The sequence below is a fragment of the Ricinus communis genome, chromosome 8 (genome assembly GCF_019578655.1).
Source record: "Ricinus communis isolate WT05 ecotype wild-type chromosome 8, ASM1957865v1, whole genome shotgun sequence".
NCBI classification, from domain to species: domain Eukaryota; kingdom Viridiplantae; phylum Streptophyta; class Magnoliopsida; order Malpighiales; family Euphorbiaceae; genus Ricinus; species Ricinus communis.
In genome coordinates this window covers 10,490,079-10,505,356 of record NC_063263.1, presented here as the reverse complement: position 1 = coordinate 10,505,356, position 15,278 = coordinate 10,490,079, and the positions used below count along the sequence as shown (strand labels likewise).

The window sequence follows — 15,278 nt, the reverse complement described above, 5'->3', positions numbered from 1 at the left end:
TTTTTTCTTTATGCTATTGAGTTGTATGTATGGTATTAGCTGTTTTCAATATTCAAAAATACACCTTTGTGGGACCCATTTTATGACAAAACAAAACAACCACATTTCTTAGAAAATTTTGTACAGAGTATGCATTGATTTTGTGTTATGTTATGGCATGAACTCTTTTTTTATTATTATTATCAAGAATTAATAAGGGCACATATATGAAGCATTGATCAAAGTAGGACAGTTAAGAAAATAAAATTTATATTTTAGAATTATATTAAGAAGATATACTTTTGAATTACAGTTGAAAGGGCCAAGTCTATTTTGATAGAAAGGAAATACTTGATTTTTTTATTAAAAATAAAAGAAAGATATATTCTATTATTTTCTATGCTCTATTTTTAGATAAAAATATTCTTTATATTAATAAAAATAGATCATAGACCTATCTTAAAGGACCCAATGCCAAAAAAAGTAAAATAAAAATAAAAATTAAGGACCTGTAAATGGCTTTTTCATATATATTTCCTTTGGAGTATCTCTTACATTTTGCTTGAATTGGTACCATATTAAATGAGAAAAGAGGAATTGCAATGGGATGTTCTTAAGGAAGAGAGAGTAGGATTTTGTTGTATCATAAGTAATTGCTAAACTTGGCTTATTACTTTGTTTTTAAGCATACATTTAGTTGGATTTCTAGTGTGTTATAGGTATTAATTACAATTAATTTTTGCTACCACAACTATTTTACTAAATACATCTTTAGCAAACACATGGCAATTTGATGTTATTCAACAACAACACATGTCACAAAATGAAATTAATTTATTGTGCTTCATTTTAATAATAAATTTAGTTGATTATCATTGAAATTAAATTGCTTTTTTCCATTATTTATTAGTTAGATTTTTTTATTATAAATAAATAGATAATCAAGAATAAAATCCTGAATTATTTTATATATACTGGCAGATTGATTATTTTATCTTTCAATAAATCCTAATTTACAAATAGGTTCGGAATTATCTTAAACTAAAATCAAAAATTTAAAATGTGAAAATTTATTCTCTTAAATTTTTAGTTAAAGATCTTTATTTTTCAATATAAATAAATATTATATATATATGTATATATAAAACTTTTTGGATATGATTTTTTAAAAAGATTATAAATATATAAAAGGTGACTATTATATAACGTCTAGTCAGAATTTTAACATATACCTAATATATTTTTTTTGTTCTAACAAAAGGTATAGAATTATAAAATATCAAAAAAATTTATTAGGTAAATTTTTGAAAATATATTTTAAATTGTTATCACTATATATATTTTTATTTATAAAAGATAAATTCATAAAAACTTTATATAAATTATGAAGTGAGTTGAAATTATATTAAAATTTAGTTATAACAAAATTAATAGCAACATACTAGCTATGTATAAGACCAATATTAACTACTCTTTTTTACTAACAATCTCAAGAGTTTTTGTAGAAGAGATAATAAAGTATTTTTTTAGATTAATTAAGGTTTTGAGTTTAAATTTTGAATATTCAGTCGCGTTAAAACTTTTGAAATAGTATTTTGCTATTTATTAGTATAATTATCTAATATATTATAAATTAGCTCTAAATATATTAAAAAAAGATGAGTGTAGAAAGAAAAATAAAATTGTATGTAAGATGCTTCTAAAAGTAAGTGGAAGGTTATCCTCTTTATTGGAGAGATGAACTCAATCCTACCCTTTGCATGCATGCTTAATATCATTACCCACAAATGTAAAATGGTAAACCTTTCACATTTTTCTCATCTAATCTTAAGGAAAGTCATCATGCTCTAAGTATTATGAATAATTGTAGGAATGGAAATGGGTATATTTAAGTATACTTCAATTTGAATCGATTAAAATATACATATTTAGACTAAGTTACATGTATACTATCCGAACCCGATTAAAATCTATTTAAATTAAATAATTATTAAATATATTTATAGATATTTAAATGAATAGCGGGTCCCCCATCCGTTTATATAAATATTCGGGTAATTAAATTGGTATCCGATTATCGAACCCATTTACAATAATTAAATTTTAAAATATATTAACAAAAATTAATATAAATAAAAAATAAAAAATATAAACTAATCAAATTTAAATATTCATTATATTAATACAATCTAAACATAAATTAGTAAAATTTAAAATAATATTCTAAATAATAAAAATATAATATAATATAATAAATTTTAATATAATCGGGTTTGGGTAACGGGTACTCGCAAATTCAAATCCAAACTCGACCTGAATCCGATATAGATAGTAAAATCAAATTGCAAACCTATCCCAAATCTGTTTGTTATTACCCGAATCCATCCTATTAGGATTCGGTCAGATCAGATATCTAAAAATATCCCGTCGACTGCCATCCTTAAATAATTGCATTAACTACTATAACCAAATTAATTATTGTATTAGACAATAATATTGCTAATCTTATAATCATTTGATTAAAACAGAACCTCTATAACTAATAATCTACCCACCAATGTAATAAGTTTGTTTTTTTTTTCTTTTTTGGATAATGATATGATGAAACAGGCTTGCCTTATTATAAGCTAATGAACAACATAGATTCTGTAAAACACATGCAATTTAAACATATTATTTTTAGCTCTTAATAAGGAATTTTATTCTCCTTCTGATTTTTTTTTTGAGGAAGTGAAAACTGGCAAAAGTTATAAATTGTTGGCAAAATGGTTCAAATTCAAATAACTTGGCATTAGCTTGATTTTTTTGAATTTGAAACTAAGAATGCAGTTTCTAGACTTTGGATTTGTTTGGATAAGTTTTCAGATTTGGAATCAAAGCATTATTGAAATGTGAAATGTAGTGGTGGGGCTCTGAAATAGTTGCATCAAGATGACTAAATATCTTTTAACTACTTATACATGAGTGGTCTTTTTCATGCATTAATGCAATTAAGGAATCCATCATGATTGTCTTTGTTAATAAAGTTAACAAAATCATGATTAAAAGTAAACAACATGAAGCTCAAGGGGAGTTTAATCCCCTTTAATTTATGCCCCCCATTATATGCATTGGACTTCTTGTTTCACTTTTCTCACGTTTGATTTGTTTCATTTTAACAAAAATAAGGTTATTGAATTTTTTTAATTCTAATTCATAAAACCAATACTTAATTATTTAATTAATAATTAAAAATATGATAATTGAATTTAAAAAAGCTTGAACTATTAGACTACTTTTATGTTTTAGTTTATAAATACTCGATTAGATTCGAACTTGCAATTTTATAGTATTAGAATGTGTGTCTTATATAAGTCTATGCGTTAACAATTAATGTTGAAATAATATCCAATAATTCACCTCTTCAAAATTAATAAGTGAATTATTCAAAAACTGATAAAGAACACAAATACAGACAAAAACAAACACTTGAGGATCAAAAGAAACAGGAAGAAGAAAAGATGCCCATACGGGAATGTTTGGGTATTCTCCAAAATGGAACACAAGAAGATCACTACTTGAAAATAATTAATAGGAATATGATCAACATGGTCTGGACACTTGAGGCCTGGCCTTTTGTGCATGCACGTGATTGCTACTATAAGTGGGGATAAGAATTCCAACAAACTTGTGCAAAACTACAATAATGTGAAGGCCGCACTCTAAATCATCCAATGTTGATGCAGACATTGAAAATATTAAGATTGTGGATTTGGTATGATCAATTTAAGGACAGGTGTCGGCATTAGAAATAAGAGTATGCTAAACTATATACCCCAGCATGTTTAGATAACATTCATTGTCTCACTCTTAGGTTATAATTAAAATTGGTCCCATTCCTTTTAGTTGGTAGGCCTACCAAATGATTGATGTCAGACAAGGGGTACTTCACTAGTTTTAATTTGGCAACTGTGGTAGGTGTTAGAAAAAAAAAACAAAGTAGATTTAGATTTATTTTTTAAATTTTAAAAGATGGGTAATTTTAATTTTTTTATATATATTCTTTTTTATCAAATCTGCTTCTATAAAAGTATTTATTTGTTTATTTTATTGCACAAGATTAGTTTAGTCCAATAAGTAGAAGATTTTAGATAATTAAGAGTGTAGACCTAATATCAAAATCCTTTTCTTAAATGCAGAAATGAAAATTCTTAAAAATGAGTTGTAAAAGCAAAATAAATATAAATAGCTAAATCTTTGATTTTATTCTTTCCTTATAACCTTTAAATTTATGATACAAATAAGGAACATTAATAAAGAATCCAAGGATACATTTGAATGACAATTTGGTTTGAATTAAATAATTTCATTAAGAAGCATCCCCAACAGAGGCATCAATCAAGAAAACAGAAAGAAAAGAAAATCTGACAACCTATCATGGGTTGTTTGTGAGGACTCCATCTACCATAACCAGCTGAATTGCGGGGATTTGCATATGCAAAATAGATCTGTCAGAACACAAATTTCACTGCTCAAAATTGTTTCCTGGAAGAAAAAAGAAGAAAAGAAAGGGCAGCAAATATGGCTTATAAAAAGAAGAAAATTGAAGCCAAAGATTGCATATATGGCTTCTCAAAATATCCAGTATATTCAATATAAAAGCATATAAAGAAATGGCGAGAGAGGGATGAACTACTGAGAATCTGAGATGAAGGAAATAAGAATTTGGCAACAAATAACATTCTTGCAAAGAAAGTAAATTCAATTTCTAGCTTTCACACTGCAGATGACTGAACAACAATGCAGAAAGGGCTGCATATGCATTCAAAAGCATATGCATGACACCTTCATGCAGTTTCCATTGTTAGCTATCCTCAAAACAAGCAAGGAAAACACATTTATTTGAATTGAATTTTACTATTGAAAATCGGGCATAAGCAATAAGAACCTATACTTGCAAGGATACGTACCACATGTTTTTGCCCAACTAATCAATATTCTTCTAGACACTTAAAGAACGAGCTTCCAGTTTAATTGATGAAACAATTTTAGGATTTCCAGTACTATTAGAAATTAAGACCAAAGAGGATTGAAAGATGATGCCCACGAAAGTAACCATCATTAAGAATAGTGAACATTTTATATTGGCCTTGAGAAGGCTGTAGACGTACCTTATAGTAGCTTAGGAGAATGAATTGCTGAACACCTGAAGCTTCCCAGGAGAATGGACTGCACAAAGCAGCTGAAGCTTTTTCCTCTTTTGCATATGCAATGAGCGAAAATGGGCTTTTCAGTTATCCAGAAAAAGAAAGGCTCCTAAAAAACAGAGGAATATATATATATATATATATATATGGATCATTTGATCTCTTGATATACTTTTTTAACTAGTAAAATTCCACAATTCATGTACCTGTATTCAGGTACAAAACTGTTCAATGCATATAATTCTTCCATTATAAAAGAAAAAAATATGGAGAACCTGCAATAAAGATGAATGATTCAATTATAAATAAAAGGACATACACAGTGGCGGAAGTCAAAGAGTGCACATATGAATGAAACCTAGCTTCGTTGTAAAAGCAATAATGATGTTACATATTTAACTTATAGTTCACTGAAGATTAGAGAGATGTATGGTTACATAAATTTCATACTTTTGTTATGTACACACACATCAATGTCTCAAATGTGGTCAGTATTTGTGTTTTATGGTGAATATATACAAACAGTCAATGTTGGTACCTGGACCAGTACAGAGTAGGTTCTGAACAGAATCAACTTAGTAGCCCCAGTTTCCTGTTTAGGAAGAAATACAGAAAATCTTTTTACATCTGCTAAGAAGCCACAAACACTGTATACAAGAAAACATAAGAACTTGAAAAGCTGAAAGAAGAAAATATGTGTTCTGATCTAATAATACCTGATCGTGTAGAAGTAAATGAAACAAGAGAAGATTCATCCGCACTTATATCTCTATCGAGTGAGACCCTATCATTGATCAATGTTCGGTCAAGGCGAGAGATCATTGTCGGGACTTTCTGACCCCCACTCATATGTATTATTTCTTTCCAGCAAAGGACAATTTCTGATAACTAAAGAAGAAAGGGAGGAGGACAGCTCCTCCTCTGGCATGAATTGGAGCTTAGGACAATCTCTGATCATCAAAGTACTAAGAGAAGTGGGCAGCCCCTCTTCTGACAACAACTGGAGTTCAGGACAATCATGGATTTTCAAAGTTGTAAGACAGGTCAGATGCTGAAGCCGTAGAAATTTCAGTTTTTGAAAATCCTGGATTCAGAGATAGGAAAGCGATGAAGGCAACAGCGTCTCTTCTGGTAAGCTGGCCAGATCACTGTTCCCAGCAATTGTAAGTTGAGTAAAAGAGGGCAGAGTATGCATATCACATAGCATTAGGCAAGCAAGGAGTTTGTTGCAGTTTCTGATGGCGAGTGATTCTAACTTGAAGGGCAAGTTCCTGGTAAAAAATGATTCAAGCTGTGGACAATCACATATTGTCAATGTAACAAGGGAAGGTAGGAGGGCCAGCATACATTCTGGCATAGACTGAAGGTTAGGACAATGCTGGATGGACAGCTCTCTAAGATGTGTAAGCTCATTAAATCTGACAGATTTCAGAATTTGAAGATCCTTAATTGTAAGAAGGCTGAGAGTAGAAGGGAAACCACCTTCTGGACATGACTCAAATTGTGGACATCCTGCTATAATCAAATTCAATAAGGAAGGAAGGAAGGTATGAATGTCATCGGACAAGGAATTTAATCTGGAGCAATCCAACAAGCTAAGGAATGTCAAGTTTGGGGCTCGTAATCCTCCTCTCTGAAAAGATGCAAAATTAGGACAGTGGTGGATACTCAAGCTATTGAGAGATGTGAATTCTTCATCAGTGATCTCAAGGGATTGAAAATTTGGAAAATGTCCAATTTCAAGTCCTTGTAACTTGGGAAATTTTCCTAACTGGAAATACTTGAGCTGATCACAGACTTCAATTGTGATTTCTGCTGCTGAATTAGGGAAACCACCACTCAGTAGCCATGTTTCAATTTCTTCTAGGGAGTAGAACCTCCTTATGTGGAGACTGTACAACCCAGAACTCTGTTTGCATAACCTCACATCACGAGAATTGTCTTGTAACGACATTGTATGGATTGTCAAAGGCCTTGGAAGTGAAAGCAGGTGCAGCTTCTTACATCCATAAATGCAAAGCTCTTGTAGCAGTGGGAAGTTTGAGCAAACCTCTGGTAATGAATCACTTTTTTCCTTGTTTTCTGAGGAAATTGTCTCGGGTGTGCACAAGGATTCAAGATTAAAACAGTGATATATTTTGAGACTCTTTAACTTGGGGAAAAACTCTAGCCAGAAGTTCTCGAGTCTACAGCAGCCAGTGATTTCGATTGCTTCTAAGTTGGTGAAAGCACCAGTCAAACTTTGCCCCTGAATTTCTTCAAATAAGTGGAAATGCTGAACTTGAAGACTGCACAACTTAGAAGGCAATTTGCTCAACTCCATCTGACTACGTCCCCAAGAAAATAACTTTATTGATTGGATAGTTGGAAGCGCTAGAAGTGAAGCTACACATAATTCTGGACAATCAATAATGTAAGCATGTTGGATTGGAGGGAACTTTGGATCGGGATAAGATATTAAATTGGAAGGATCCCTGATTGCAGAGTAACTTGTGGAAGCCACCTCAGCCGGAAAAAAGGATTTGAGACGCGAACATTGTCTGACATTAAGTTTCTTCAGGTTAGGGAATGACTCCACTGGTAAGTATATGAGCGAACTATCATTGCTGATATGGATCTCTTCTAAAGCAGTGGAAAGAACCTCCATTTGCTTTACTGGCACTTGGGAATACTCTTCAACTTGAAGACGGTAGAGCCCAGAAGATAATTTATCTAACATCACCTTATTTAACCTTACTTTCCAAAGTGTTGCAGCACTTGGAAGTGAAACCACCAGTTTATGACATCCCTTGATCCCCATTGTAGTTAAGGAAGGCAGGCGACTGGGCAAGGACTTTGTCAACTCGGGACAATCTTTGATGTAAAGCTCCTGGAGGAGAGGAAAAGCTCCATCTACATCACTCCAGCTTTCCCACTGTGGCATCCTTTCAAATCTTAAGATTTCCATGGATTTGAAAGGAACCGAGGTCTTCGGACGTGCATAGAACTGAAGATCAACATTTCTAACTTTTTCAAATGCTGTGATTGAGAGGTCTCTTAAACTTGGTAATTCTCCAAGTGATGGCAAGCATGAGCAGTTTTTACGTCCATTTAGCTTCAAGGACACTAAATTTGAGACAGAAGAATAGCCAACATCTATCCAGTTTGGAAATTCTGTACCCCCATAGCCAACTATGGAAAGACGTTCCAAGTTCTCATGAGGCTTTAAACTTTTAAGGACTCCATATGCAATCTCTGATTCAACCTCAGCGGCCCACTTGAAACCCAACTGCTTAAGATGCTTCTTTCTCTCCAAACATGCTGCAGAAGCCTCTATTGGATTTTCAACATGTTGAAGATTTTCGATGCTAAGCTCTCCCCTTAGATGGTCAAGATTCCTCAATTCTCTAATGCTAGAGCTGCTACTTTGTTTTCTAGTTCCGAGAACAAATTTACTTAACATTCTGAGTTCTGTTAGATTACCCATTCCTGGTGGCATCTTTTGCAAATTTGTTTCTCTAACATCAAGAAAAAGCAAATTCGTCAACATTGCACTGCCGGTTGGCAGCGCAATGAGTTCTTGACACTGGTTTAAAATTAAAGTTTGCAAATGATACAAACAGCTCACAGATTCAGGTAACTTCATGATTAATGCCCCAGTAAGATTTAAATATCGTAAGTGCTTCAATTGCCTATTGAATCAGGCAATTTAGTTTCACAACCCCACCTAGGTAAAGATAGTACCCTTAAACGATTGAGTAACAAGAATGAACCATACTTTTTCCAGGAAGGCGAGCTATCATACATCCGACCTGGTCTAACATATAACAAGGTCCGTAAAGGTAAATATCCATCCATCCCCTCAAGTTCACCATACTCGCTCCCATGGGACAAATGACGAGTCCTTGATGGAATGGCAGATGAAGGGAACCTTAAGCAAAACTCTCCAGATATGAAGTTAGCCAAGTCATGGATGAGGTCATGCATGACAAAGAAGGGCATATCACAAGTTGATTGCTGAAAAAAAGACCTGGATACAAGCTCACAGAAATACTCATCACCAATAAGCTCTATGTCCTTGTTACAGCCTTTAGACTGCATTAGAAAGCCCTCTGCCATCCATAGACGGATTAACTCATCCTTCAAGAACTTATAACCCTTAGGAAACACTGCGCAACAAGCAAAACACCGTTTTAGATGTGAAGGCAGATAATGGTAGCTCAATGCGAGTGCTGGAAGGATGTTGTCGCTCACCAAGTCCCACATATTGTTATTCAATACCCTTTCCCATTCATCAACATCTCTTTTGAGGCATAAGAGACTCCCTATTGTTTTTGCAGCTAATGGAAGACCTTTGCATTTTCTAACTATTTTTCTACCAACTGTTTCCAAGTCCAAACGATTGTTGGAATCTCCATCATCAAATGCATGTTCTGCGAACAATAACCAGCAATCATCATCACTTAATTCATTCAAGCGATATAGTATATCTTGGTCATCCATCATTGAGGATATGCTTTCATTACGTGTAGTAATCACAACCTTACTTCCTTGTACCCCAGTTTGTAAAGAGCTGCACAAAATTCTCCAATCACAATAATTATCATTCCATACATCATCCATAATAAGTATAAACTTTTTCCCCTCCAATCTCTTCTTCAACTCAAAACCAAGCTCATTCTTAACATTAAGAGTCTCAAGATTGCAACTATCTGTGGTGACCTCCTTAAGAATATCTTTCATTATCTTAGTCTCATCAAATTCTTCCGAAACATGAACCCATGCTTTGACGTCAAACCATTCCATTATCCTGTAGTCATTGTAGACAAGTTGAGCAAGGGTGGTTTTACCTATACCACCCATGCCCACTATGCAAATCACACCTAAGCCATTGCAATCGGTCTGAAAGGACCTTAAGATGAGTTCCTTGTCCTCATTCCTGCCCCGAATACCATATTCATCATCTAGCATAGCAGTAGTCCGTGTTTTCTGTGATGATGGTTTTTGGCCAATTCCCTTTCTCATGCTTAGCCCAAGGGCATCCATTTGTTTTACTAAATGTTCAAATAAATCAAGGATCTCTTCTATTTTTGCATTCACCTCTAGTTTATTAACTGGTTTGGAATGATGGAAAAAGAAAAAGTTGCGCACCTTTTGTCCGGTGGATGTAAATCCCACTTCAAACTTGGAATGCAGAGCTTCATAAGCAATCTCATCCAACAAGTCATCAGCTTCATAAACAGCATCTTTGAGCTCGTTGAGCCACTCTTTCACAGCAGACACAAAAATTTGCTTCTCTTCAGCATGATCAAGCAACCCATTAACAATGATCATTGTTATCTTCAGCTTCTTCAACAACACATGGTTGAGTTTTTGACCCTTGAAGAAATGAACGAGCTGTAAAGAATCTATCCTCTCAAGTAGGAATTCAAACAAACTTGACAAAAATGCTCCTGCTGCCACCTCTGCCATGGATATATAGCTTATTCTCTTTTTAATAGTTTTTCTTTTCTTTTTTAGAGTAAACAGTTCTAGGAAAACAAATAAACCAGAAAACCACCAAGAAAGAAATGCTCTGTGACTCGAGCACTTCGGTGAAAAAGCGAAGGTAATTTCCGGGAGAGCTATAGATATTTTTGTGCAGGTTAGCATTAGTGACCCATTTCCATTTTCAATGACGTCTCTTTCCGAAGCCACCGCAACCACAACACAGTTTACATTTTTTTTATTTGATAATTCATATTTAATTTATTATTTAAATTTAATAAATATAGATAAATTATGTTTCAATTTGGTGTATAAAAAATTACATGTTTAAACCATAAGCAAAAGTTTTCTTAAAATTAATTAATATACCTAAATTATTCATCGCTTTTGTATCTCCGCTTTTTTTCTTTTTATTTTGTAAAATATCCTTTATACCATCCTCACTCTCTCTTTTCAGTTCTCTCTCTCCTCTCTCTTCTCTTTTCTTTCACTTTCCTATCAGCCAAACACTTTTCCAGAAAAAAGAAGTTGTAAAATTTCATTTCATTCAAAAGAACCAAAAGCAAAGCTTTCTGGACAATGGTGACCCATCACCTCATGGCAGGAAGAAAATTATCTGAAAGCTTTCGTATGGTTAAGAAAACGAAATATGTACAATGCTTCATCCAATCAAAGGCCAATCTCAAATCATCTGCCAAACAAGAACAATTTCACATCAGTTGAAGGGCAATTTAGATACCTCCCTAGAATCATTCAAATTTACAAGCAGAACAGAGTATCTGCTAGGACCAACTTTAATTATGTACTTGTATAGGGTCTGTTACTTAGCCTACTTTCCTTTATGCAAGCATGACCTGTTGATGTTTGCTTCTACGGAGAAGAGGAAGATTGAAGAGTTAAATCAACAAATCTCTTATTTTTGAATTGAAGAAAAAACACTGCTAAATTAGCATTGGCTTCTGATGTACTTTTCATTAGAAAAAACTGTGCGAGTTAAATTAGCTTCCAAAATCCTCATTTCCATCTCAACTTTGACTTCCTACCTGTACTTTTCATCAGAATACAACTTTCTGATGTAAAATACAAGAAGTCTGGTCTGCACGGTGCTTTTGCTGCCAAGTACAAGCAGGTTGGAGCTACAGGCCGAAGTTCATATTCTAACATTTTCTTTCTGGTATAAACTTGAGTCTCATGCATGCAGTGGCCACAACCCTTTGCCTAATTTTAACTTTTTGAGCCAATCTCCAGATTCAATTGGCCAAATACATCTTAATAAGCTTGAAATTGTCAAGTTTTTAGTGCCCTTATTTTTATTTTGTTGCTGCAACACATCTATCTCTTCTGGGTTCAAAAGCTCCTTATAATCACTTTTACTAGACCCGAAGTTACATATGCCGTTAATTCTGTATGTCGACATATGCATGATCCGTTGGATGTTCATTGGCAGTCTGTTAAGAGGATTTTACGCTACATTAAGGGCACTTTTTCATTGGCAGTCTGTTAAGAGGAAGTCCAGAAATTGGATGCCATTCTTTGCAGAGATGTGAGTGAGTCAGCTCTACTGTTATTAATAGATGGGTTCACAGTAATGACATCGTATTGGACCTGGACAATAACTTGGTTCAAAAAGGAAAGAAGAAAAACAATTTAGGAAAGCTGTGTATTTCCTCTAGCTATAAGTACAAAACTAACTTATTTATAAGACATTTGATAATAGTGTTACACTCTATGTTACATGTGTTCCTTTCTCACCTTACAATAAAAAAACCAGAACAACAGCTAGGCTTCCTTGGAGCAACCTAATAAAACTTGAATCTTTAAGAACTGCACCAGATGATTTATTAACTATAGCTGGCATTTCTTTTTCAAGGGTAGATAGATGCTGCACTGTTCTTGATGAACCGGGTCTAGGTGTATTACATACACCGATACCTGACGAATCCAGACCATCTCCAAATCCACTATTAGCATCATAACATAATCCTGTATTATTGTGTAATCTAAGCTTCCTTCTCATCTTCCATACCATTTCTCTCCCAAATGGAACTGGTCCAGATAACTGATTATCATTTAGTTTTAATTCACCAAGATTTTTTAAGTTCCTAAAAGTTAGGGGAATTGAACCGTTTAAGCGATTTCCATCCAAATGAATGACTCTTAAATTTATTAATCGGCCTAATGAATCAGGAATTAAGCCCTGTAAGTTCATATTGGATAGGATTAAGACCATTAAACTCTTCATGCCATCGAATTCATCACTAGCAAGAGTAACAGACATCGGATTTCCTTCAAGAATGAACGCTTGGAGAGAATTTAAGCTTCTGATTGTTTTAGGAAGCGGCTTTGATAAATGGTTATAACTTAAATCCATAAGGATTAGCTCCCTTAAGCCACTAAAAGAGTCGGGAATCGAACCAGTGAATCGATTATGACTAAAATCTAATTTAAGTAGAGATTGACAGGAACCAAGGCTGGACGGGATTGGACCAGTTAGAAAATTTCGGCTCAAGTCCATGACATTTAAAACTGGAAAACTTAAACTGGGAATGGAACCGGTTAATATGTTCCCGCTCAAATCTAACGACCTTAAACCAACCAACCGACCCAAGGAAACCGGAATTGAACTGTTGAGTCTATTTTTGTGAAGATCAAGAACCTTCAGACGGGTAAGATTGCCCAATTCACAAGGAATAGAACCCACATGACCATTTTCCCTAAGCACCAAAGTTTGCAAAGTCGAGCCCAACTTCCCTAAAAATGAAGGGATAGGCTGCGGGTTATTACTAAGACAACGGTAGAAAAATAAAGTCCTAATATGAGGAAGCTTAGTAATAGACTGCGAAATATAAGACTTTGTTGTGTCACACGTAGGGAAGGCAGTATCGTCAGACAATGCACCAAAAGACAATGAAACAACATGGTAAATATCGTCTTTGTCTAGCATACACTCTATGCCATGCCACCGGCCGCGGCAAACATCAGGAATGTCGGTGGCCCAATCGTTGCCTGTAGCCTTCATTATGTCGTAGACAGCTTCTTGCTCGTGGGCTTCTGTTCGAGCTCCGCTCATGTTCATTGAAAATCCATTTCGTAGCCCGTCTACTAAGGCAGACTGGTTGCTGGAATCAGAAACAATGACTGTGAAAGGCATAGTAGTGAGTGGTAGTAGGAAAAAAATGAGAAGTGCAAGTAAAAGTGTTTGTGTTGGTGACATTTTGAGACAGCTATGGAAGAGCACAGAGGAGTTGGAAATTGTGGGCTTGTGGGATTAAATAGGGGGAGGAGTTAATGAGATGGGTCAGGGAAAAAGGGCCAGTTGGTGCATAAAATAATGGGAAGCTAATTATGGGTTCACGAGAATAGGGAGGAGCAGAAATAAATTGATGTTGGGAATTTTTATAGCATTAATGTCTTTCACGGGATTTTTCATCACCAATTAAATTAGATTCATATGGATGAGAATAGTTAACAAAATTTAGAGATGGAGAGTTTTGTCCAATTTGTCTAAGACAATTTTTTTGGTGGAAGAACAAAGGTTTAAAAGTGGGGATTGGTGGTAGTAATCCCATTTAACAGTGATTGTACAAATTCTGTAGCTAGTACATAAAACTCAAGCAGTGTTACTGCAATATTAATTTTAGACTCAATTAGAAAGATTCAATTAAAGCGTTGATTTAGATGCTCTTAAAAAAATATATTTAAAAATAGTTTTTTTTTTTTTTGATAAAACTGTCAAAGCAATGATTTTTATAAAAATTATTAAACGAAATACAACTGAAAAATATGTGTTAAATTTTAAATTAATATAATATAATTATGATATATTGAGTTATGATAAATCATAATATAATTATTGATAATTGACTAAAATATAGACCAATCATGAAACAATAGGCAGAGCATGATAGAATAGACCGACCATGAGAGAATAAGATGACCATGAAAGATTAGGCCGAACAGACAAAAGTATGCTGAGTATGAAAAAATAGACTAAGCAAACAAGAATAGGCCGAGCATCAAATGATAATCGAGTATTGCGTATCGAGTTGTCATAACCAAGAAACACGGAGTTTATTAAGTTCAAATTCAAGCACAACAAGAAATCAGACTCTAGTTAAAAATCTAACTCGACATAGAATTCTGTTGTATGACAAAAAAGACTAATTCTACTAGAATTTAGACACTTTACATTCACAAAGTTCTACTCTTATAGGAATATGAGACTTTGAGTCTTTATATAAAGGATCGTAACACAACATGTTCGGTACATTCATTTATTCCATAATTACTACATACTTTACAACTTAAAACTATTACTAACTTAGTCATTAGAGTATGTGGCCGGACAAGTCTGTCCGACCCTTTTTAACTTATAGATAGAATATCGGTCACCCTTTAAAAAATCTTGTTGATAACTCAATTATTAGCCGAGTTATTATATACTTTTTTTTTTATTTTATATTTTATTTAGTATCAAGTAAAATTAAAATAAATTTAGTTTTTCGTAATAATTCAATCATTTAATCATTAATCGAATTATCGGATACTCTTTCTCTATTTTTTATTCTATTTACAATCGAGTAAAACTAGAGTAAATTTAGTTCTCCTTAATAACTCAATCATTTGACCAAATTATCATGTACTTCT

At 33.5% G+C, this 15,278-nt stretch overlaps 3 protein-coding genes and 1 non-coding gene across 4 annotated transcripts; all 4 read right to left on the bottom strand.

Moving 5' to 3' along the window:
• Positions 1 to 4,210: 4,210 nt before the first annotated feature.
• On the bottom strand, positions 4,211 to 5,969 carry LOC112534603. Its single transcript, XR_007216871.1, has 5 exons — positions 5,882 to 5,969; positions 5,704 to 5,757; positions 5,372 to 5,440; positions 5,130 to 5,215; positions 4,211 to 4,466 (listed from the first exon to the last, which is right to left on the bottom strand). It is a non-coding gene; the product is annotated as an uncharacterized LOC112534603 (transcript).
• A 44-nt stretch (positions 5,970 to 6,013) lies between these two features.
• Positions 6,014 to 8,790, bottom strand: LOC125368572 (putative disease resistance protein At3g14460). Its single transcript, XM_048377541.1, has one exon. The coding sequence runs from the start codon at positions 8,788 to 8,790 to the stop codon at positions 6,256 to 6,258; it is 2,535 nt and encodes an 844-aa protein (XP_048233498.1). The 3' UTR covers positions 6,014 to 6,255.
• Positions 8,791 to 8,828: 38 nt separating this feature from the next.
• Positions 8,829 to 11,126, bottom strand: LOC8282352 (putative disease resistance RPP13-like protein 1). Its single transcript, XM_048377542.1, has one exon. It carries the CDS (start codon positions 10,794 to 10,796, stop codon positions 8,829 to 8,831), a length of 1,968 nt encoding a protein of 655 aa, XP_048233499.1. The 5' UTR covers positions 10,797 to 11,126.
• Positions 11,127 to 12,311: 1,185 nt separating this feature from the next.
• LOC8282349 (protein TOO MANY MOUTHS) lies at positions 12,312 to 13,891 on the bottom strand. Its single transcript, XM_002517602.3, has one exon. It carries the CDS (start codon positions 13,843 to 13,845, stop codon positions 12,385 to 12,387), a length of 1,461 nt encoding a protein of 486 aa, XP_002517648.3. The 5' UTR covers positions 13,846 to 13,891; the 3' UTR covers positions 12,312 to 12,384.
• Between the last annotated feature and the right edge of the window lie 1,387 nt (positions 13,892 to 15,278).

What these genes read in the sequence shown, in the direction of transcription:
- LOC125368572 (XM_048377541.1), bottom strand. Translation starts at nt 8,790, where the DNA reads ATGAAGTTACCTGAATCTGTGAGCTGTTTGTATCATTTGCAAACTTTA.
- LOC8282352 (XM_048377542.1), bottom strand. Translation starts at nt 10,796, where the DNA reads ATGCTAACCTGCACAAAAATATCTATAGCTCTCCCGGAAATTACCTTC.
- LOC8282349 (XM_002517602.3), bottom strand. Translation starts at nt 13,845, where the DNA reads ATGTCACCAACACAAACACTTTTACTTGCACTTCTCATTTTTTTCCTA.